Genomic DNA, 24,626 nt, shown 5'->3' on the forward strand with positions numbered 1-24,626 from the left:
TGAACATTTCATTAAATAGAAAAGATTTTAGATAGTTCATGGCTCAGGTACCGAACACATTATTATACCTGAATAATCACAAGCTGGGATCTCCTCAGAGGCTTTGAGGACAGAGGGGCTGAGAGAGGGGAGCCTTCAGGTTTGTCGGGTTGCCTGCTCACGTGTGGGCTTCCCTGGTGGCTCAGCTGCTAAAAAATCTGCCTGCAATGCAGGAGACCTCGGTTCAGGTCTGGGTCGGGAAGATTTGCTGGAGAAGGGAGAGGCTACCCACTCCAGTATTCTCAGGCTTGCCTGGTGGCTCAGCTGGTAAAGAATCTGCCCGCAACGCGGGAGACCTGGGTTGGGAAGACCCCTTGGGGAAGGGAAAGGCTACCCACTCCAGCATTCTGGCCTTGGAGGATTCCACGGAGAATTCCATGGACTGTATAATCCAGGTGGTCTCAGAGAGTTGGACATGACTGAGTGACTTTCACTTTCACGCTCACGTGTGTACTGTTTATCTGGTCCTGGCAGATAGAGAGCAGGGTGGGCCACCCTCTCTATTATCTGGATTTGCAGCTGTGAACACCCTTCTGAAAGGCTGGAATGTGCTGTTCCTCTCGTATTGGTACCTCTGCCAGTCTAAGAATTAGATTTATGCTTTGCCATCCCATATCCCCGACTTTAAGGGCAACTTATGTTCAATCCCCTCCTTTTTTTTTTTTTTTTTTTTGTAGTAGAGAAATTTGTGTGTTTATTTCTTATTGGCCCAATATAATGCCAACCAGAAAGTAATGCGAGCGTTTCAGCACCTGTTGCAGTGTCCTGGGAGAAATGGGTTTCTAGGACATTCTAGCAAGATTCTTCTGATATTGCTGATTTTACTAAAGAGAGTTTTCTAATGAGGAAAGGACAATTTAAGTCTACAGTTAAGTTCGGTTCAGTTCAGTTGCTCAGTTATGTCCGACTCTTTGCAACCCCATTAATTGCAGCACGCCAGGCCTCCCTGTCCATCACCAACTCCTGGAGTTCACTCAAACTCATGTCCATTGAGTCCGTGATGCCATCCAGCCATCTCATCCTGTCATCCCTTTCTCCTCCTGCCCCCAGTCCCTCCCAGCATCATAGTCTTTCCTAATGAGTCAACTCTTTGCATGAGGTGGCCAAAGTATTGGAGTTTCAGCTTTAGCATCAGTCCTTCCAAAGAACACCCAGGACTGATCTCCTTCAGAATGGACTGGTTGGATCTCCTTGCAGTCCAAGGGACTCTCAAGAGTCTTCTCCAACACCACACTTCAAAAGCATCAATTCTTCGGTGCTCAGCCTTCTTCACAGTCCAACTCTCATGTTCATACATGACTACTGGAAAAACCATAGCCTTGACTAGATGGACCTTTGTTGGCAAAGTAATGTCTCTGCTTTTGAATATGCTGTCTAGGTTGATCATAACTTTCCTTCCAAAGAGTAAGTATCTTTTGATTTCATGGTTGCAATGACCATCTGCAGTGATTTTGGAGCCCAAAAAACTAAAGTCTGCCACTGTTTCCACTGTTTCCCCATCTATTTCCCATGAAGTGATGGGACCAGATGCCATGATCTTAGTTTTCTGAATGTTGAGCTTTAAGCCAACTTTTTCACTCTCCCCTTTACTTTCATCAAGAGGCTTTCTAGTTCCTCTTCACTTTCTGCCATAAGGGTCGTGTCATCTACATGTCTGAGGTTATTGATATTTCTCCCAGCAATCTTGATTCCAGCTTGTGCTTCTTCCAGCCCACCGTTTCTCATGATGTACTCTGCACAGAAGTTAAATAAGCAGGGTGACAATATACAGCCTTGACGTACTCCTTTTCCTATTTGGAACCAGTCTGTTGTTCCATATCTAGTTCTAACTGTTGCTTCCTGACCTGCATATAGGTTTCTGAAGAGGCAGGTCAGGTGGTCTGGTATTCCCATCTCTTTCAGAATTTTCCACAGTTGATTGTGATCCACACAGTCAAAGGCTTTGGCATAGTCAATAAAGCAGAAATAGATGTTTTTCTGGAATTCTCTTGCTTTTTTGATGATCCAGTGGACGTTGGCAATTTGATCTCTGGTTCCTCTGCCTTTTCTAAAACCAGCTTGAACATCTGAAGTTCACGGTTCATGTATTGCTGAAGCCTGGCTTGGAGAATTCTGAGCATCACTTTACTAGTGTGTGAGAAGAGTGTAATTGTGTGGTAGTTTGAGCATTCTTTGGCATTGCCTTTCTTTGGGATTGGAATGAAAACTGACCTTTTCCAGTCTTGTGGTCACTGCTGAGTTTCCCAAATTTGCTGGCATATTGAGTGCAGCCCTTTCACAGCATCATCTTCTAGGATTTGAAATAACTCAACTGGAATTCCATCACTTCCACTAGCTTTGTTTGTAGTGATGCTTTCTAAGGCCCACTTGACTTCACATTCCAGGATGTCTGGCTCTAGGTGAGTGATCACACCATCATGATTATCTTGTTCGTGAAGATCTTTTTTGTACAGTTCTTCTGTGTATTCTTGCCACCTCTTCTTAATATCTTCTGCTTCTGTTAGGTCCAGACCATTTCTGTCCTTTACTGTGTCCATCTTTGCATGAAATGTTCCCTTGGTATCTCTAATTTTCTTGAAGGGATCTCTAGTCTTTCCCATTCTGTTCTTTTCCTCTATTTCTTTGCATTGATCACTGAGGAAGGCTTTCTTATCTCTCCTTGCTATTCTTTGGAACTCTGCATTCAGATGCTTGTATCTTTCCTTTTCTCCTTTGCTTTTCGCTTCTCTTCTTTTTACAGCTATTTGTAAGGCCTCCTCAGACCGCCATTTTGCTTTTTTGCATTTCTTTTCCATGGGGATGGTCTTGATCCCTGTCTCCTGTACAGTGTCACGAACCTCATTCCATAGTTCATCAGGCACTCTATCAGATCTAGTCCCTTAAATCTATTTCTCACTTCCAGGAGAAATAATGTATAATCATAAGGGATTTGATTTAGGTCATACCTGAATGGTCTAGTGGTTGTCCCTACTTTCTTCAATTTAAGTCTGAATTTGGCAATAAGGAGTTCATGATCTGAGCCACAGTCAGCTCCTGGTCTTCTTTTTGCTGACTGTGTAGAGCTTCTCCATCTTTGGCTGCAAAGAATGTAATCAGTCTGATTTCGGTGTTGACCAGCTGGTGATGTCCATGTGTAGAGTCTTCTCTCGTGTTGTTGGAAGAGAGTGTTTGCTATGACCAGTTCCTTCTCTTGGCAAAACTCTATTAGCCTTTGCCCTGCTTCATTCCATATTCCAAGCCCAAATTTGCCTGTTGCTCCAGGTGTTTCTTGACTTCCTACTTTTGCATTCCAGTCTCCTATAATGAAGAGGACATCTTTTTTGGGTGTTAGTTCTAAAAGGTCCTGTAGGTCTTTATAACACTGTTCAACTTCAGCTTCCTCAGCGTTACTGGTTGGGACACAGACTTGCATTACTGTGATATTGAATGGTTTGCCTTGGAAATGAACAGAGATCATTCTGTCGTTTTTGAGATTGCATCCAAGTACTGCATTTCAGACTCTTTTGTTGACCATGATGACTACTCCATTTCTCCTGAGGGATTCCTGCCCGCAGTAGTAGATATAATGGTCATCTGAGTTAAATTCACCCATTCCAGTCCATTTTAGTTCGCTGATTCCTATAATTTCGACGTTCACTCTTGCCATCTCCTTTTTGACCACTTCCGATTTGCCTTGATTCATGGACCTGACATTCCAGGTTCCTATGCAATATTGCTCTTTACAGCATCGGACCTTGCTTCTGTCACCAGTCACATCCACAGCAGGGTATTGTTTTTGCTTTGGCTCCCTTCATTCTTTCTGGAATTATTTCTCCACTGATCTCCTGTAGCGTGTTGGGCACCTACTGACCTGGGGAGTTCCTCTTTCAGTGTCCTATCATTTTGCTTTTTCATACTGTTCATGGGGTTCTCAAGGCAAGAATACTGAAGTGGTTTGCCATTTCCTTCTCCAGTGGACCACATTCTGTCAGACCTCTCCACCAGGACCCACCTGTCTTGGGTGGCCCCACGGGCATGGCTTAGTTTCATTGAGTTAGACAAGGCTCTGGTCTGTGTGATTAGATTGACTAGTTTTCTGTGATTATGGTTTGTGTGTCTGCCCTCTGATGCCTCTCACAACACCTACCATCTTACTTGGGTTTATCTTACCTTGGACGTGGGGCATCTCTTCAGGGCTGCTCCAGCAAAGCGCAGCCACTGCTCCGTACCTTAGACGAGGAGTATCTCCTCACAGCTGCCCCTCCTGACCTTTACCCTTTTCTTAATAATAACAGTGGCAAAACAATCTGTCTTTCTCTCTCATTCTCCCATCCCGGTAGTTTTATGGAAAAGCTTCTTCAGTTTGAGGATTTTCAGGACGGATTTTCAGGGCACTGATAATGCCCCCTCTCTCTAGATTGTCACCATGCTACTGACTGTGCGCATGGGAAGAGAAGGGTCGCTTGGACTGACATTGAACTTAGAGAAGGGAAGGGCATATGTGGCCCTCTGATGGTAACACTGCATGTGCATAGCTCGATAGGCGAACAGAGTGCTTTTACTGACCTGTTCTTAACTATGAAGGAGCATTTTCTTTCTGTCCCAGATCTCCTTGGGCACTGGGCACAAAAGAGGTCAATCTGTGGATGGTATCTGCTGATCAGACAGCTTCAAGTGTTATTAATACCTTAATTGAGGGAAGTCTGTTTAACTTAATGATCTGTAATAGGGAAGTATGGTTACTCAATGCAAGGCGGTAAAGACTGTATGTAATACTGATGATGAACTCCTGTTTACTCTTTAAAAACATGTTGCATTTAGAAATAAATGCATTTAAGAGACTAGTCTGCGCCTGCTTCTGGGTATAACCTCTCCTTTTAGGTAGGAGCCTGTAATCTGAGAACCCAGTCTCTAGATTTTACTTTTTTCCCTCAGTGCGTCTTTCAAGGTTGTCAGTGAGTAGCTAGAATGCATGGCACAGTCTCTTTCTCCTTCCTTCTGCCTTCCGGGGGAGGAACATGCAATATCCCAGAGGCTACTGCTGGGAGAAAACACAGATCTGAGTAATCCACGGGCCAAACTGTAAAACGTGTTGTGTAATGTCTTCACAGAACAGCTTCTGCATCAGTGTTTGTCTCATATGCTGTGGCATAGATGCTCTAACAGGGGCGGGAGGGCAGCGTGGTTATCGAAGCCTGGGATCATGAAAATCACCCGGCAGTGGTGTTTGTATTTTCGTTTCTCTCTCTCTTTTTAATGTGGCTGTGCTGCACATCAGTAGCTGCAGTATCATAGTTCCCCAGCCAGGGATTGAACCCAGCAGTGAAAACTTCGAGCGCTAACCACTGGACCACCACGGAATTTCCTGTACTTTTATTTCCACAATACTTTTTGACTTCAGTGAAATAGATGGCTTGCCTACAATGGCTGGGAATCCGATCCCACTCTCGTCACCTCGTGGTTGCCATGCAGAAACGGATCTCCAAGCTCTGGTCTGTGTGGTCCTGCCTTTAAGGAGCAGTATTACCTTGGACCAGTCCTTCTCCTCCCTCAATGGAGTTTCCTTCTTTAGAAACGAAAGACCTGGACTTGAGTTGTTGCAATCCTTCTGTTATTAGATCACTTAGGCTAACTCATGCTGCCACAGTGTATGACCTCCAGCTGTGTGTGGCTTTCAAAACCAAAGGCTCACTCTTCACCATCCTCCATGTCCGCTGTGTCCACTGCCATTTTTCTCTGGGGCTCAGACTAACTGAGCAACAGTGCCTGCTTGGGTGCTGCACGTCTCATGGCAGAGGGAGGTCGAACAGGGAGCCCGACACGGGTTGGAAGGCTTCTGCTTGGAATCCGCACGCGCCGTTTGCTCCTCCACGTCACTGACCCCAGAGCTAACCGCAGAGTTAATTCGGTAGGTGGCTGTGCCCCTCTGGGAACGGCAGCCCTGTGGCGCATTTCGGCAGACATTCAGAACAGTGATACTGACTTTTTGCCCTCCTGCCTCCACCATCCTGTGATTTTGGCCCAGGCTCTTGCCCTCGTGGGTAGAAGCCCAACCAAAATCACATCTTAATTTTATTTATTTAGTTTTTTGTAGCATAGTACGTGGGATCTTAGTTCCCTGACCTGGGATTGAACCTGAGCCATCTGCATTGGAAGGCAGAGTCTTAACCACTGGACCGCCAGGGAAGTCCCCCCAAGTCACATCTTGAAGCTTTCAGATTTTCATGTCATTCCTGTGTTTAAGGCATTTCTGCTGAACTGGACTTGGAAAGAATATTTCATTTGTGAGAGTCGGCGGGGGGAGTACTTCAAAAGCAGCACGTACTCTGCCTCCGAGTTCTCTCGCCTCATCTGTGGTTCTGTGGCAGCACAGTCCAAATTTCCAGGCCAACACATGGAATTTCTCAATCTGAGAAATCAATAGACCTGCAAGGGAAATAGGCTTGTACAAGTGCTTAGATAGAGTCCTCATATGTGAATTAAAATGAGAGACGAAAGATCTTAGCGGTACATCTGTAAACATTGAGGATAATGTTATGGGGTTTTGAAAGAGTCCTTTGATACCACTGGCAGAAGTACTGAATGCCTTATTGATTTAACTCACTGTGGGTTTTTTTTTTAAAACTTTCTTTTCATAATCTTAGGGAGAGGAGGGAACATGGAAAAGTCCCTTATTTTCTTGAGTTTGTGTAGAAAATATCCTGATGCTGGGAAAGACTGAAGGCAAAAGGAGAAGGGGATGACAGACGATGAGATAATTAGATAGCATCACTGATTCAGTGGACATGAATTTGAGTAAACTCTGGGAGATACTGAAGGACAGAGGATCCTGGCATGCTACAGTTCCTGGGTTTGCAAAGAGTTGGACATGACTTAGTGACGGAACAAAAACAAAATCAAGACGGGTGAAATCTCTAGGGATAGGTTCTCAGTGACTTCCAGTTTCCAGGTGTGATGTTTAATAGCACAAATTACCAGGAAGCCTTTGTTACTTTACCCAGAGAAACCTGCGTTCAATCCACAAATTACTATTCTCTGGAGATTCAAAACAAAAAACTTTGAAAATAGAAACGTAACCCTTATTCAACAAGCACAATTATGTTTACTAATTCTTGGAGAGAAAGCAAAATCTTCACCTAAAAGCATTCATTGGACCTCAGCAGTCAGATGGATTATTTCCAGGTCTTTGAATATAAAAATTATTTAAAAGTTTTCCTTGTGGGCTTGGGTTTTCAAAGAGGATCCCTTTGGAAAGTTGGCAAATGCTTACTTTCCTGGCACAAAGATTGGTTTTTTTCTTTTCCCCCTCCACCCAAAGCTATGACAGGGTGGAGTGGAGTATACTTCCATGAAATTGCATGTTTCCAAAATAGGATTCACTGTTACATTTGACTTCTGTTAGAATTGAATCTCTAATCAAAAATAAGCAAAAACCAAACACTCTAGAAATAGAACTTCAGCTCATATTCTCTAATTTGGTCTTCATATAGGATAGAATTATTATATTTTATAAAAGTGCCTTTTGAGCAGAAATGTAGCAAACAATCAATTAACAAAGTGGTTCAGATTCCATTCCCGTGTCTGTGATCTCATGTAGTAATATCCACAATCTCAAATGGCTGTTGTACCATATCATTAACACTATTCAGATTCTCTTGTAGTCTGGATGGCTTCCAGGAAAGAGCACTGCATTCTTCAGCTCCTTGGTTTAGTTTCCCAGTATTAGACCACGTTTAACCTAAAGGACCAGGAAACATCCGGGTGTTCCCTTGCTAATGGATTGGGATTCGCTGTTGCCTAGCATCGGATCTGTAATAGAACCTGCTCATGTGTTTTATAGAAGGATAATTGTAGCTGAAAGTTGGGATCAGCAAGGTAAAAATAAAATCATGACTATTGTTTAGCTGGATCCTGTGGATTATATTTCCCCAAAGTCTCAGCTGCTCATTCTTTCCTCCAGGTGATGGGCAAAAAGGCTTCTAGCTGTGGTAGCTAATGCTAGGATAATACCTTTTACAATGCTTTTACTCACTGGTTCTTAAGCATTAAACCCTTAATAGTGCACTAGAGAGAGAAACCATGACAGCAATGGTCTGAGAGATGATGAGCATCCTTGCAGGGCAGAGACTGCCTTTAGACTTCCTTCAGGAACTCTTCAGCTTCTAGCCGAGTTGGACGTACAAGGAAGTGCTTAATGACTATGTGTGAATATCCATGCGCGGAGCAGAAGATGAGTCGAAACCACTTGAGCTAGGATGGTTTCATGTATATAGAAGAATTTCAAACATTATATGAATAGGAGGCAAGCTTTACTCTCCCTTCCCACCTTGAAACTGTGTCTTCTGGCTTGTTTGGGTTTGGAGTTTTGTGCATGATGTTCTTGTCGTGAGATTCCCATTGTAGCCTTCTTCAATAAACATTAACATTCCTTCCTATCCTGAGAGACTGTTCTTGAGGTTTTGAGATGTTTGTTTATTTGTTTTTAATATCCAATAACTTTTCTGAAAAAAGCCACGAGTGGAGGGTTCTCTGGTCATAGGCTGGTTAACACTTTTCCTTATCCCTCTTTTCTTACTCCCCTAGTTTTGAAAGTGTGGTCTTCAGATTCTAAGTGACCCTCCTTTAAAGGTCTATCTGCTTTCACAGTGAATTCTTGCCACTTGAAAGATCTTTGATGCCTAAGGACCCCCTTGTTTGCCTGGGTGTCCATAGGAAGGTGTTCTGTCTGAGAACCAGCTAGGTTATAAGCATAAAAGATCTTCCACGAAAGCGTTAGTTGCTCAATTGTGTCCGACTCTCTGCAACCCCTTGGACTGTAGCCCACCAGGCTCCTCTGTCCATGGAATTCTCCAGGCAACAAGGGTGGAGTGGATTGTCGTTTCCTTCTCCAGGAGATCTTCCCAACCCAGGGATCGAACCCGGGTCTCCCACATTGCAGGTAGATTCTTTACCATCTGAGCCACCAGGAAAGACCCACCAGGTTCTAAGCATAAAAGATCTTCAGTGAAAGTCTCCCAAGCAATTCCTTAAGTCTCTTGAGGGAGAAGTTACCTTTTATGAATGAGTAGACCTTTTACTGTTTCCTGGAGAATTGGCCCAGAAGCACAAGAGAGGTGCCAGAGAAAAATCAAGAACCAGTTTGGGGACAGGGAAAGAGTGAGGCAGAGATATACTGAGGAAAAACCCTGAAGGAAGGGTGGAGGACACCCCAGAAAACGTGGACTGTAGCTTCGCACCAGAAGAAAGCTCCCAACGCCTGTGTCTCCTTTCTTCCAGGAGATGAACCAATAGTGTACATCAGTAGATTATGGTTTTAGGCATGAAACTGTTACTTAAGTAAGGGCTATTAAATGCTGGGCTTTGCTTGTATTGATACTTAATAAGGGTGCATGCTCCTTGAAGCAAAGGTGCTAGTGTAAAGCATTTTTGTTGGGGCTCTTGATTTGCTGAATGAAACCGTGGAACCTGTGACCCTTGGCGCTTGCCATGTGTGGGCTGGCCGTCCTTCCCCTTGGAACAGCAGACACGCAGGCAAACAGCAGGGGTGTGGATCCCAGGAATGTATGGGACTGCCCTTCTGTGATGGTAACTTTCCTTGGGTGAAACATCTGAAAAATATGCCTGAGCTTAGGGACTTGACTTGAGTGAACAGGGAGGAAAAATGGAAGCTAGAGGTAACATGTAACATATTTTAACTCTGTAGCAATTTAGGTTTCTTAGGTCTTCAATACTTTGATCTGCTCTCATGCTGTTTCTTTTTTAATTCGTGTACGGTTACTCCTTCAAAATATTTTCGTTTACTCCGATTCTCTCCTATGAAGAATGAGCAGGCGGGTCATGGCTTCCCCTTTTCCCGCCATTGTGTATTATTCCCAGAAACTCCATCAACAAAGAAATGCACACACACACACACACACACACACACACACACACACATAAGGGCTGTATCTTCAATTTTACAGGATTTTAAAAAGCATCCTATCTAGTATTTGCTCCAAATTGTGCACACTCAGAAGCAGCAGACCGCCCCTTGAGTACCAGGAAAAGACTTTCAATCACAAGTTTTTAGATGTAACCTCTGTTCCTATTTGTTGAGATTTAGACTCCACGATGCCTTTAACCAGCTAAGAATGCAATGAGTAGGTGAGGGCAAGGCTGTGTCCTCTGAACTCAGGGTGGTGAGTGGACACAAAGACTTTTTCTACACATACCAGGGACTTGTCTCTGAAAATCATTGAAGATACTTGTTATGTACATTAATTGATTTCAGTTCAGTTCAGTCGCTCATTCGTGTCTGACTCTTTGTGACCCCATGAATTGCAGCATGCCAGGCCTCCCTGTCCATCACCAACTCCCAGAGTTTACTCAAACTCATGTCCATTGAGTCAGTGATGCCATCCAACCATCTCTTCCTCTGTCATACCCTTCTCCTCCAGCCTTCAGTCTTTCCCAGCATCAGGGTCTTTTCCAATGAGTCAGCTCTTCTCATCAGGTGGCTGAAGTATTGGAGTTTCAGCTTCAGCATCAGTCCTTCCAATGAATATTCAGGACTGATTTCCTTTAGGATGGACTGGTTGGATCTCCTTGCAGTCCAAGGGACTCTCAAGAGTCTTCTCCAACACCACAGTTCAAAACCATCAATTCTTCAGCACTCAGCTTTCTTCACAGTCCAGTTCTCACATCCATACATGACTATTGGAAAAAACATAGCTTTAACTAGATGGACCTTTGTTGGCAAAGTCATGTCTCTGCTTTTTAATACGCTGTCTAGGTTGGTCATAACTCTTCTTCCAAGGAGCAGGCATCTTTTAATTTCATGGCTGCAGTCACAATCTGCAGTGAAAATGGAGCCCCACAAAATAAAATCTGTCACTGTTTCCACTGTTTCTCCATCTATTTGCCATCAAGTGATGGGACCAGAAGCCATGATCTTAGTTTTCTCAATGTTGAGTTTTAAGTCAACTTTTTCATTCTCTTCTTTCACTTTCATCAAGAGGCGCTTTAGTTCTTCGCTTTCTGCCATAAGGGTGGTGTCATCTGCATATCTGAGGTTATTGATATATCTCACGACAGTCATGATTCCAGCTTGTGCTTCATCCAGTCCAGAATTTAGCATGATGTACTCTGCAGATAAGTTAAATAAGCAGAGTGACAATATGCAGCCTCGATGTGCAGCCTTAATTGATTTAGTCAGCTGATTTTGACAGGAAGTCAAATTATTGACTCACTAGTGGACCCCCTGAGAGGTAGGGAAAATAGGGGAAGGTTGGTAAAAGGGTACAAACGTTTAGATAGAAGATGACTAGGAGCTGAGGAACTAATGTATAGCGTGACTGTGGCTGATAACACTATACTGTACGTGTGCTCAGTCGTGTCCGACTCTTTGCGACCCCTTGGACTGTAGCCCACCAGGCTCCTCTGTCCATGGGATGCTCCTGGCAAGAATACTGGAGTGGGTCACCTTTTACTCCTCCCGGAGATCTTCCTGACCCAGGGTTCAAACCCACATCTCCTGTATCTTCTGCACTGGCAGTCAGATTCGTTACCACTGTGTCACCTGGGAAGCCCTGCTCTACTGTATAACTTTGTATAATTGTATTGAAATTTTCTAAGAGAATAAAACAATTTTTAACCAAGAAAACTGAGAATAAATAATAATATTCTCATATATATATATGTATATGCTGCTGCTGCTAAGTCGCTTCAGTCATGTCTGACTCTGTGCGACCCCATAGATGGCAGCCCACCAGGCTCCCCCGTCCCTAGGATTCTCCAGGCAAGAACACTAGAGTGGGTTGCTATATCCTTCTCCAATGCATGAAAGTGAAAAGTGAAAGTGAAGTCGCTCAGTTGTGTCCGACTCTTCGCGACCCCATGGACTGCAGCCTACCAGGCTCCTCTGTCCATGGGATTTTCCAGGCAAGAGTACTGGAGTGGGGTGCCATTGCCTTAATGGACCCTGTAAAATGATTATGAACATTTTAGGTGAAAGATAAAAAGGTGGTAGGAAAAATAGGTGGCTTTTCTAATAGATACTAAATTTGACTAGAAAAAATATTTAGATAACTCAGAGTGTTGGTCTTTCTAATTTTAAGTAAACGTTTTCCCACTAGAGACTTCCCTAGTGACTCAGATGGTGAAGAGTCTGCCTACAATGTGGGAGACCCGGGTTCAATCCCTGGGTCAAGAAAATTCCCCTGGAGAAGGGAACGGTAACCCACTCCAGTATGCTTGCCTGGAAAATCCCATGGGCGGAGAAGTCTGGTGGGTCCCCAAAGAGTTGGACACGACTGAGCAACTCACACACACTTTCCCACCAGAGGCTGACATGGCTGTCTTTACCCTGCCCTGTAGACTCAAGAGGAAAGAAGTAGAGAACTGTTTTGTAGAGAGAGCTGGACTCTTCTTCTCAAATAGGTGCTAGGTTGACATGTAATAGGCTTCCGCAGTGGCTCAGACAGTAAAGAATCCGCCTGCCAATGCAGGAGACCTGGGTTTGATCCCTGGGTTGGGAAGATCCGCTGGAGAAAGGAAGGGCTACCCACTCCAGTGTTCTCGCCTGGAGAACCCCATGGACAGAGGAACTGGTGGGCTACATACAGTGCATGGAGTTACAAAGGGTCAGACACGACTGAGTGACGAACAGGGCTACTGACATGTGATGATGTCCTTGATATCAGGGCAGAGACAGCAATAATTTGCTCTCAGGACTGATTGCCTCTCTCCAAGAGAGCAGGGTTTTGGGTCACTCCTAAGTTCCCTTGGTTGACATGCTGAAGTTTTGAAGGCATTACAGAGTTGTGGTTACCAGGAGCAAAGAAGTTGTTAGCATTTGCCAAGAATTAATGCCTAAAAAGTGTGACTGTTCTAGAGGTAGCTTGTTTTAAGAGTATATTTAAAGGAAGTGGAGTCCTGGGATGTAAAGTTTGGGGTAAGGAGATTTCAAAACGCTTAGGTAATTCTAATTATGATTTTACTGGCAAGGAAACAATAGCACTCTGTTAGCTTCTGAGAACAGTGGTCTGATCTGAGGTTGATGTTGTATACGGGCAGATTCTGTCTGTCTGCACTTTGCTGCTTTGAGGATGTACTTTGGGTTGGAAGGCTCAGTGTCACATTTGATTAGATTTTTATGAGTCACAGATGTGGAGGGTGAGCCTGACTCCGAAAAGCTTTATCCTGTCCATTAGCAGAATTCTAAATGATTTGGCCTGTTTGTCTTCTACCCTCTATAACCTTGGGATTTGAAAAATGAGTGTGTTCCCATAATTTTTTTTTTTTCAGGAATGCACACTGTGGCGTGGCTTTGGCAGCTGTGTGTTGTGCGTGTCCAGGTGGGCAAGAGTGCTCCCATCCTCAGTCTCTTGTTATGAAGAGCTGGTCCTTATCAGTAGTTCCTCCTGCCGGCCTGCTGTGAAATAGTGTGATGAGAGCACTTTCGAACTCAGGGCGAAGGGGACATGGCACCTGCCACATCAAACAAAGACAAACAGGGCAGAGGTCACTTTCCATCTTTTATAGACCTGACCTTTATCGACATCACCTGTGTATCCTGCTGTGTGCACAAGGGGTCATATCTAGAGGCATTCATGGCGTGGGAATATATTCCAAGTATGTGTTTTTAAGGTTATTTCTTCTTCTGTTTCCATGAATAGATATCAGTATTACCTGCAAGTCAAAAAAGACGTGCTTGAAGGGCGGTTGCGGTGTTCGCTGGAACAGGTGATCCGGCTGGCAGGCTTAGCTGTGCAAGGTAAGATTGGGGACCGGTGTGTGACAATCCAGCTTGTCTTGAATGCTGGCACCACTAGCCTCTCGGAGGGAAAAGTTAAATTTACTTAAATGATCCGTTCGTAACTCTTTTTACATTTTGAGGTATCTTACATTAAAAGTGCAGAGGTAGTGACTTTTGGTGGCAGGATGGTGGATTCCTCAAAGCTGTTTGCAAACTGCTCAAGCTTGTATAATTTTAGTTTTATTTGAAGAAATAGCAGCTTTCATCCTGCCTCTAATTAAAACTCCATTGCAGGGTTTGTAGACCATTTTCTTAGAATTTTTCCACTGCCCAGTGTGGTCATATTTTGTGGCTTGATGTTATGACTATGTGACTTTCACATCAGTTTCAAGTATGAAAGCTTATGACATTATAGTGTACTTTATTCTGACAGTTAAAGAGAGAAATTTAAAATGCAGTGTTGTAATGTGAGATAGCTAATGTGTGTTAGAGTCAATTTATCTTTCATCCTACCCTACTTACATCGATCTAGATCAATCAGACAGCTGTTTTTTTTTTAATCTTCTGTAAATTTTCACACCTATTTGTGTAGCACACTGTGTAATCTTTTACATATATTTATACATTTTTCTTTATCGACTGGTAGCTTCATTGTCTTTAGTCATGTTAAAAACAAGAAGATAAAAGACAAGTTTCTTTTTAAAAAGAAACATGTTTCCCTTGCAGAGACTTTCCTTAAAATCAGATACCTTCCAAATATACGCCTGTCAGCTGCAGAGTCCTTGCTGTGTGGATTGTTATTTTAGAAGCTGTGAACTGAACTTCTCATCCCAAACTCTGCACTGAAGTTAAACCTTCTAGATTTAAAATGCCTAAAGTGGCAGCCTTTCCTTGATAACTTTCATTCCTGGGATATTAATGGGTTAGCAGTTTGGGTTGGCCATATGATGCTTATTAGTTAGCTTCTCCCTGTGGATTGGAAGTCTGAAAAATACATTGTATCTCATCTGTTCACTTAAAGACTGGAAAGGGAAGGAGCAATGCCCAGACTGCATAACAGAACCATCAGTGGTTATAATTGAAAAATCAAACAGTGGAGAAGATACCCTTAAGGGGGGTGGTGCAAAGAAAGATCTGGTGGGTCCCTCATCTTCCAACTGGGTCTTTCTCCTTTAAGTGCTTCCTTTTCTTCTTCTTCTTTTTTTAACTCTCTATTTTCCCCTCTCACTCTTCCATCATTGGGCTCATTACAAGCATCCTGGTTATTGGAGGGACCTCAGTGATCACTTTTAGGCTGAAGGAAGTTGGTGAACTTACTCTGGGGTCCTTTTACTTGGATTCTTGAAGTTCGCTATTCAATCTGATGAAATCCTCTAGCTATAATATTTGTAGAATATTTTTTTCTGAGAACTTTCATTGGGCAGTTAGAAAGTCAAATCAAGAAAGATATAAGCTGTGACAAGTATGATAACAGATGACTGACCTTGGAAATAGGCAGAGCTGTCGGCCTTTGGTATTTCCAAATGCCTCACCTCAGCGATACATGAACTGTGAACTTCCAGATGTTCAAGCTGGTTTTAGAAAAGGCAAAGGAACCAGAGATCAAATTGCCAACATCTGCTGGATCATGGAAAAAGCAAGCGAGTTCCAGGAAAACATCTATGTCTGCTTTATTGACTATGCCAAAGCCTTTGACTGTGTGGATCACAATAAACTGTGGAAAATTCTGAAAGAGATGGAAATACCAGACCACCTGACCTGCCTCTTGAGAAATCTGTATCCAGGTCAGGAAGCAACACTTAGAACTAGATATGGAACAACAGACTGGTTCCAAATAGGAAAAGGAGTACGTCAAGGCTGTATATTATCACCCTGCTTATTTAACTTCTATGCAGAGTACATCATGAGAAATGCTGGGCTGGATGAAGCACAAGCTGGAATCAAGATTGCTGGGAGAAATATCAATAACCTCAGATATGCTGATGACACACCCTTATGGCAGAAAGTGAAGAGAAACTAAAAAGCCTCTTGATGAAAGTGAAAGAGGAGAGTAAAAAGCTGGCTTAAAGCTCAACATTCAGAAAATGAAGATCATGGCATCTGGTCCCATCACTTCATGGGAAATAGATGGGGAAACAGTGTCAGACTTTATTTTGGGGGGCTCCAAAATCACTGCAGATGGTGACTGCAGCCATGAAATTAAAAGACACTTACTCCTTGGAAGGAAAGTTATGACCAATATAGAGAGCATATTCAAAAGCAGGGACATTACTTTGCCAACAAAGGTCCATCTAGTCAAGGCTATGGTTTTTCCAGTAGTCATGTATGGATGTGAGAGTTGGACTGTGAAGAAAGCTGAGTGCCGAAGAATTGATGGTTTTGAACTGTGGTGTTGGAGAAGACTCTTGAGAGTCCCTTGGACGGCAAGGAGATCCAACCAGTCCATTCTAAAGGAAATCAGTCTTGGGTGTTCTTTGGAAGGAATGATGCTAAAGCTGAAACTCCAGTACTTTGGCCACCTCATGCGAAGAGTTGACTCATTGGAAAAGACTCTAGGAGGGATTGGGGACAGGAGGAGAAGGGGACCACAGAGGATGAGATGGCTGGATGGCATCACCACCTCAATGGACATGAGTTTGAGTGAACTCCGGGAGTTGGTGATGGACAGGGAGGCCTGGCTTGCTGCAATTCATGGGGTTGCAAAGAGTCGGACACGACTGAGCGACTGAACTGGACTGAACACCTTATAATTACTTGTAGGAATTTATACATACTTGTATGTGCAACCTTGCCTTCTTGGTAACGTCTTTACACTGGCCTTCTGTGTGGATCCCTTATTCTTGGTACCTTAAAGATGTCTGGATCCATTTCTACCTGAAAGTGAACATTTAACATGAAATTTAAATATCATACTGTTTTGATTTTGTTGTTGTTGTTGAGAGAAAATAGGATAAGATGCAAGACATTTATTGATTTATGATAGAGGTTCTCTGTATTCATTTTACGTGTGTTCAGACTTACGATTGTGAGATGAAAACAGGACAAAACGGAATTCGAGGCATCTTGTAACACATGGAGTTGTTTAGGAGGTGTAAAAATTTGCAGCGTTGCTTGCCAAGGATGATTTACAGTGGGAATTTCCAGCTGCAAATATATGAAGAGATGCAGATGGGTTTGGCTCTTCAGTTCTCAAAATTAACCTTGTGTTAAAAAGTCCCCTTGGCAGATAGTCTAAAGATCTGTGTTGGCACGTATTTCATAAAAGATAAATATAGTTTTGTTTTAAATTCTTAAAATAGATTAAGAATCACTTTCAAATGTCTCTATTCTTTCTGGAAAATACGTTGCAGTGCTTGCCTGCGGATATTTACATTATTGCTATGTAAAAGCGGTAGTAATAGCAAACCCATCTTGGCACTGTTTGTATTTAATACTAGTGCAGAAATAGGATGAGGTGAGAAGAGTAAATATGGTGGTAAGTTTACCCTATTTTATCCAATCTTTAATGTCATATAATAAAGACTACCCTCCCCCCCCTTTCCTTTTCAGCTGATTTTGGAGATTATAATCAGTTTGATTCTCAAGATTTCCTCAGAGAATATGTACTGTTTCCTATGGTAAGTGTATCTTCCTTAATCTTAATTCATGTTCTATCTTCTTTGGATATTTAATTCTTTCCTTCGAAGATCTCAGAGGAATTTATACATGTATTCCCTGAGAAGAATGTCCCTGCATTTATGGAGATGAGTTTTATAAGACCCTGAGAAAAGTAAAGATGCCTTTTCTTACCTCTTAAGAACCCTTCCCTGCCTCATAGACTAGCCTTGAGTAGTGAGCGTGCTCTTCCTTTTTTTTTTTTTTTTAATATTTGCGTGTTTATTTGGCTGCACCAGGTCTTAGTTGCGGCGTGTGAGCTCTTGCTGTGGCATGTGGTGTCTAGTTTCCTGACCCGGAATCGAACCCGGGCCCCTGCATTGGGAGCTCAGAGTCTTAGCCACCGGAGCCCCAGGAAAGTCCCTCTCTTTCCTTCTGAGCCTCTCAGCTTGGTCCCACTCCAGAGCCTCTGTCCCGTCCGTCCTCTGTCTGGAATGTTCGGCCCCGGGTCCTCCTGTGACTGCTCCCTCAGATCTTGATTCAAATACCGCCTCCTTGTCCTTGACCGCCTGTAGGACGCACTCCACCCATCCAGCACTTCCTGCTAAATCCCCTTTTATATGCATACTTTAGAGCTCTCTCAGGATCTAAAGGTGTTCCTTCTTCATTTTTATTGTCAGCTGAAATGTCTTCTCAATGGTGCTTAAACAGGGGGCTTCTCTGTCTTGTTCATGGTTGTCTGGTACATAATTTTGTGCTCATGTGGGTTTGTTGAATGAGTCTATGAAGTAAAATGTCCATTCTAGGGTTAAATTAGGGATGAGGCTAGGTTTTTATGCTTGGGAAAGTTTTGGTAGCTTTGGAGTAATTGAGAAGAGTTTTCATCAGGAAAGTTAAAATATTTGAAAAGCCATCTTAGGGAAAAGCCATGCCCACTCCAACATTCAGCTCTGATTTTATAAATCATGATCATTCACCACTTTGTGTGTGTGTGCATGCTCAAAGCACTGACCTGGGTTTGCAAAATCTGAATGCAAATCCAAGTGTGATAAAATATGATCAGGATTTTATGTAGGGAGAGGTTACCTGTGTTTTGGGCTTGAGGGACTAATGGTGTGTGAACTGCATCTTAAAAGATGAGCAGCTGTGTGGCAGGTGGTGGTCAGGGCGAGCAAGGGATGCTCTAGACAGAGGGAGGAGGAGCAGAGGTGAGGTGGCAGGCGTGACTGGATAGGAGTCAGCTGGCCATCCTGATGGCCACTCGGGAGTGGCGGTAGAGAAACGGGAAACATCTGAGGGGTTCAAATGTGTGGGCTTCATCCAGGGGTTCACAGACCCCACACTTTGAGAACTGCTGGATTACAGCAATGAGACTGTTTGCAGGAGGATGTCGGATGAGTGTTCTTGGCATGACATAGGAATTAGGTGTTGGTTCGTGTAGCTCAGATGGTAAAGAATCTGCCTGCAATGCGGGAGACCCAGGTTCAATTCCCAGGTCGGGGAAGATCCCCTGGAGAGGGGAATGGCCATTCCAGTGTTCTTGCCTGGAGAATCCCATGGACAGAGGAGCCTGGTACAGTCCACGGGGTTGCAAAAGGCTGGACATGACTGAGCGACTATCACTACTACACTATACGGTAGAAACAAAAAAACCAACACGAGATATTTTGGAAGTGCAATGGGCAGAGCTTGGCATCTAACCTACTGTGGCCTCTGAGAGAGAATTGAGTGTCTGGAGACAAAGGTATTAAGTTTTGAGAGGCTAGAAATTATCTGTGTTAGTGCATGAGAGGAATCTAAATTAGTCCCAAGTTAAAAACTTTAAAAAAATTTTTAATAGAATTCTTAAAGGTTAGTTTCAGTTTACAATTATTACAAAATCTTGGCTGTGTTCCCCATATTGTACAATACATTCTTGAGCCTGTCTTTTGTCCAGTAATCTATACCTCCCACTCCTCCACCCCCATGTTGTTCCTCTTCCCTCCCTCGACTGATCACCACTGGTTTGTTCTCTGTGTCTGTGAGTCTGCTTCCTTTTGTTATATTCAGTACTTTGTCGTATTTTTTAGATTCCATATATAAGTGATATCATACAGTATTTGTCTTTGTCTGACATGTTTCACTTAGTATAATACTCTCCAAAGCCATCTACATTGCTGCACATGGCACAAGTTTGTTCTTTTTATGGCTGCATTACCTGTGTCATTGTGTGTGTGTGTGTGTATGTGTGTGTGTGCACGCACACGTGCGCCTGCCACATCTTCTCTATCCATTCATGTGCTGATGGACGTGTGTGTGTGCGTGCGCATGCGCTTAGCACATCTTCTCCGTCCATTCATCTGCTGATGGACGTGTGTGTGTATGTGTGTGTGTGTGCGCATGCACTTGGCACATCTTCTCCATCCATTCATCTGCTCATGGACGTGTGTGTGTGTGTGTGCGTGCACACGCTTGGCACATCTTCTCTATCCATTCATCTGCTGATGGACATGTGTGTGTGCACGCGTGCACACATGCATGAGTGTGCTTGCCACATCTTCTCTGTCCATTCATCTGCTGATGGACGTGTGTGTGTGTGCGCACATGAGTGTGCTTGCTGCATCTTCTCCATTCATCTGCTGATGGACATGTGTGTGTGCACGTGTGTGCGCGTGAGTGTGCTTGCCACATCTTCTCTATCCATTCATCTACTGATGGACGTGTGTGTGTGTGCGCGTGCCTGCCACATCTTCTCTATCCATTCATGTGCTGATGGACGTGTGTGTGTGCACGTGCGTGAGCTTGGCACATCTTCTCTACCCATTCATCTGCTGATGGGAGTCTAGGTTGTTTCTGTAGATTGTCAGGGGCTTCTTCCCTGGTGGCTCAGGCACTAAAGAATCCACTTGCAAAGCGGGAGACCTGGATTCGATCCCTGGGTTGGGAAGATCCCCTGGAGGAGGGCACAGCAAGCCACTTCAGTATTCTTGCCTGGAGAATCCTCATGGATGGAGGAGCCGTGGTGAGTCCGTGGCAAAGAGTCGAACACAACTGAGCGGCTGAGCAGAGCACACAGTTTGTCAGCTGTAAATATTGCTGCTGTGGACTTTTCGGTGCATGCATCTTTTAGAATTAGTGTTTTTGTTTTTTCCAAGTACATACCCAGGCGTGGAATGGCTGGGTCATGTAGTGGTTTTTTTAATGTCTTGAGGAAGCTCTACACCGTTTCCTGCAGTGGCTACGGAAGTTTGCATTCCCGCCTACAGTGTACAAGGGTTCCCTTTTCTCTAAATTCATCTGAACCTTAACCTTAGTCTTCTAAATTAGGGAAATACTGCAAGATCTCTAACTTTTTATGAGTAGCTCTGTCTTTAGTCTTATTCCAAGATAAGAGCAGTATTATCTGCTGTACCTGCTGGTTTTGGTACCTTATTAATTCCACTGATTAAATCAACCTCTGTTCAAAGAGATTTGCAGATCACTTAGCAGAGAAGTTCTGCATGAGACTTGGTGTCCATGTCTCTGACATCTCAGAAGTTCACCTCAAAAGTCAGGATATTTTCCTGTGCGTGGTGGAAGGAAAAATGAAGCTCATTCCTCAGAATTTTAGAGTGTGCATGATTGTGTCAAATGAAGGTGATGAACTTGATCATTTTCTACAATTTCTTTCCTTTTTCTTTACCTTTCTCTCATTAAAGGTCTCTGCCACATAGCCTTTAGGCAGAGACCAGGAGAATATTCAGAGTTGATTTCCAGCATGAGATGTGTGCATTTGTGGATGGTAAAATGCTTTGGCAGGTTTAAGTGCTGTGAAGCAGTAAAGGAGTTATTTTGTACATATCATATCTTTTTCAGAATAAAACCTATCTCCACTTGTCTCTAAGCAGATTGGATATTAAAATAGCCCAGACCTCATTCAGTTTCATTATGGACAGACAGATATTGGTGGTGGTGTTCTTGGGTCGAAAACTTCCCCTTTTGGGATAGTAGCTACTAGTGATGGGTGCCTATTTATAGTCAGATTGAAATGAATTAACCTTAAATAAAATTTTAAATTTAGTTCCTCAGTTGCATAAGATACATTTTAAAAAATGCTCAATAGCCACCTGTGGCTCGTGGCTACTGTCTGGAAGGCTTGGATATAGAACATTTCCATTGTTCCAGAAAGTCCTGTTGGGCACTGCTGAGGATGAAGTGGCAGAAGCTGATGTCGGCCTGTATGTGTGAATCGTGACTATTCCTTGGCTTTTGTCATCAGTCATGTATCTTCTAGGGCTTCCCTGGTAGCTCAGCTGGGAAAGAATCTGCCTGCAATGCAGGAGACCCTGGTTCGATTCCTGGGTCAGGAAGATCCCCTGGAGAAGGGATAGGCTACCCACTGTAGTATTCTTGGGTTTCCCTGGTAGCTCAGAGGGTAAAGAATCCCCTTGCAGTGTGGGAGATCTGGGTTCAGCCCCTGGGTTGGGAAGATCCCCTGGAGGGAGGGCATGGCAACCCACGCCAGTAATTGTGTCTGGAAAATCCCATGGACAGAGAAGCCTGGTGGGCTACAGTCCATGGGATGGCCAAGAGTCAGGCACAGCTGAGCGATTAAGCACAGCACAGTGCGTGTCTTTCCTTCCAGCACACCCCCCACCCCTGTTGTATTCTGGAGGCACTGTGGCCCGTGGTTAGGCGGTCTAGAGTATAGGGGTAAAGTGTTCAGTGCCTGTACCCTGGCTGTGCCATTTACTGGCTGGACAAACTTGGGCATGCTATTTAGCCAAAGACTCCATTTTCTCATGTAAAAATGAAGATGACAAGCCTGATCTGATTGTGAGGATAAAAGGAGAGAATGCATGATGTGAAGCACTTCATTTGGCACACGGTAAATTCTCAGTAAGTGTTTATTCATTCATCACTGTCGTCGTCATTCACGTTATCGTCATCATCAGCGTATTTTTCTGTCTCAGGCAAGCACAGGATGCTGAAGTGCATGTTTTCTAGGCATGAATACTCTGTGCTGTTTGAAATGTGAACAGACAGAGGACAAGCAGAGGGTGTCAGTGATCACTCAGCAGCTTTGTGTAGTTCAGACTCTACTCAGTACTCCATAATGGCCTATGTGGGAAAAGAATGTAAAAATGAGTGGATATATGTATATATGCAATGCAGGGGACCCAGGTTCAATCCCTGGGCAGAGAAGATCCCCTGGAGAAGGAAATGGCAACCCACTCCAGTACCCTTGCCTGGAAGATCCCATGGATGGAGGAGCTTGGTAGGCCACAGTCCACGGGGTTGCAAAGCATTGGACAGGACTTGGTGACTAAACCACCAACCAATGTGTACATGTATAACTGATTCACTTTGCTGTACAGCTGAAACTAACACAACACTGTAAATCAACTATAACCCGATAAAATTTTTTAAAAAACCTAAAACAAAAACAAGACAATCTCATTTGGCAATATGAAACTGACATGTTGTGTATTTGGTTCAGCTCACTCGACACTCATTGGTCACCTACTGTATGCAGAGAGTTTGTAAGCAGGTATCATTCAGAGCCCTGAGATGGGCCATGGAGGTGATGTGGAGGCTTGCAGCTTGCTGAACTTGTCTCCGTCATTTCTAGTAGGAGGGAGACAAGGATAAAGGGTAAGATGAGTATCCAAACATCTGTGTAAGAAAGACAGGGCTTCCCAGGTGACACAGTGGTAAAGAATCCACCTACCTGTCAGGGGATATGAGGTCAATCCCTGAGTTGGAAAGATCCCCTGGAGAAGGAAATGGCCACCCACTCCAGTATTCTTGCCTGGGAAACCCCATGGATGGAGGAGCCTGGTGGGCTGCAGTCCATGGAGTTGCAAAGAGCTGACACGAATGAGTGACTAAACAGCAGCAATAACGAAATGTAAGGAAGACAGTAGGCAGATTCTGGTAAGGGCTATGGGAGAGACACACAGGGCCGAAGATATAGCTCCAGAATGGGAAAGGCTTCTGTCCTGCCGGGGCGAACATGGAAGCCTTGTCCAGGGAGTGGTAGGTGTAATGGACCTCAAAGACGTCAGGGTGAGATGTGAAAGCGGTTTGTGTTGGGAATAGTTGGCCTGAGGTTACAAACTCTTGGGAGAAGAGGTCTGAAGGGACGTCTGGGTCGCCCTGAAGCGCGGTCTGAATGCCAGGCCCAGGTGGTGACCTGATTGAGCAGGCGGTGGGGAGCCATGAGAGGTTGTACACTTTCTGCTGGGTTCCACTAGTGCTTTCAAAGGGAAGAATGCATTCCTTTGGTGGGGGAGGGAACCGGGGATGAATGGCTGTGTTTGATCTCATAAAGCCACTGAAATTTGTCAAATGGCATTTCTGCGGCTGAGCAAAAGAACAAAGTTAAGTACACAGGGCGCTCCCCAGGTGTGCAGCTGTGTGCAGGCTCGTTCCCCCCCATTTTTCATCCCAGCTCAGCCGCTCTGCCCTGGCCCAGTGGCGGGGCCACATGCCCCAGGGAGGCCTGGACGCAGATGGAGCTGGTAGGGTTGAGTACAATAGTGGAGGGTCCCTTTGGACTTTTTCTTCTTTCAGAGAATCAGAGACAGCGGTTTACTAGAGCACTCTTTGACCTTCACTTAGCTTTATTTTCTCCTATTGTGCCACGCCTTTTATTGGCTTTTCAAAATTAATATCGAGTTATCCCTAGTCCTCGGTAGCCAGATGTATACCCAGAGCTAGATTTCTAAGCCACGTAGCATCTTTGTGATCCCACAGTGTAAAACTGAAAACGTCAAGCTTTGTTTCCTAACATGGACTTGAGTTGCTTCAAGTGGGTGGCTAAACAGACAACAGCACATGAAACAACTCACCTATGAAAAATAAGAGCTGCCAGTACTTCCCTCAGTCTTCTCTAAGATGTCTCAGGACCATCTGCAGAGCTCTAAGAATTTCCAATATAGAGCTATGCTAGCATTTTCCAACTTTAAAAACATTCTTTTTTTTTTTTTTTTTTTTTTACAATTTCATCATTTGAGATGGGATGTTTCTTACAGTTTTGAGATGTACCTTCTCGGGGATAGTGTTTCATGAAAAGTGGCTGAAGTGGAGGTAATCTTTATGTACCTGATATTTTACAGCCAAGGGAATGAGGCATTTTGGATGGTTTGAAAGCATTAGCCCTCACTGCCTCACACCCCGCCCCCACCCCCAAGTGGCTGTGATGAGCCTCGGAGGACCTCCCTGGGACACACAGCCCTCCACTGGGGCTCAGAGGAGGATAGAACTTTCCAGGTTGCTGCCTAGGAAAGGCAGAGACAGCAGGGTTCCTGGCTGGAGC

At 44.0% G+C, this 24,626-nt stretch overlaps 1 protein-coding gene across 4 annotated transcripts in view; it reads left to right on the plus strand.

The window, feature by feature from the left end:
• PTPN14 (protein tyrosine phosphatase non-receptor type 14) overlaps positions 1-24,626 on the plus strand; it is a 187,848-nt gene that overhangs the window by 116,104 nt on the left and 47,118 nt on the right. For 3 of the 4 annotated variants that reach the window (XM_052653613.1, XM_052653614.1, XM_052653616.1), the window contains 2 exons: positions 13,674-13,771; positions 17,303-17,370. In XM_052653613.1, the coding sequence (XP_052509573.1) occupies positions 13,674-13,771; positions 17,303-17,370 (166 nt within the window). Of the gene's footprint in view, positions 1-13,673; positions 13,772-17,302; positions 17,371-20,285; positions 20,349-24,626 lie in introns of those variants that run through there. The other variant, XM_052653615.1, reaches the window with a different exon arrangement.

Source organism: Budorcas taxicolor, chromosome 16 (assembly GCF_023091745.1).
Source record: "Budorcas taxicolor isolate Tak-1 chromosome 16, Takin1.1, whole genome shotgun sequence".
Classification (NCBI taxonomy): Eukaryota; Metazoa; Chordata; class Mammalia; order Artiodactyla; family Bovidae; genus Budorcas; species Budorcas taxicolor.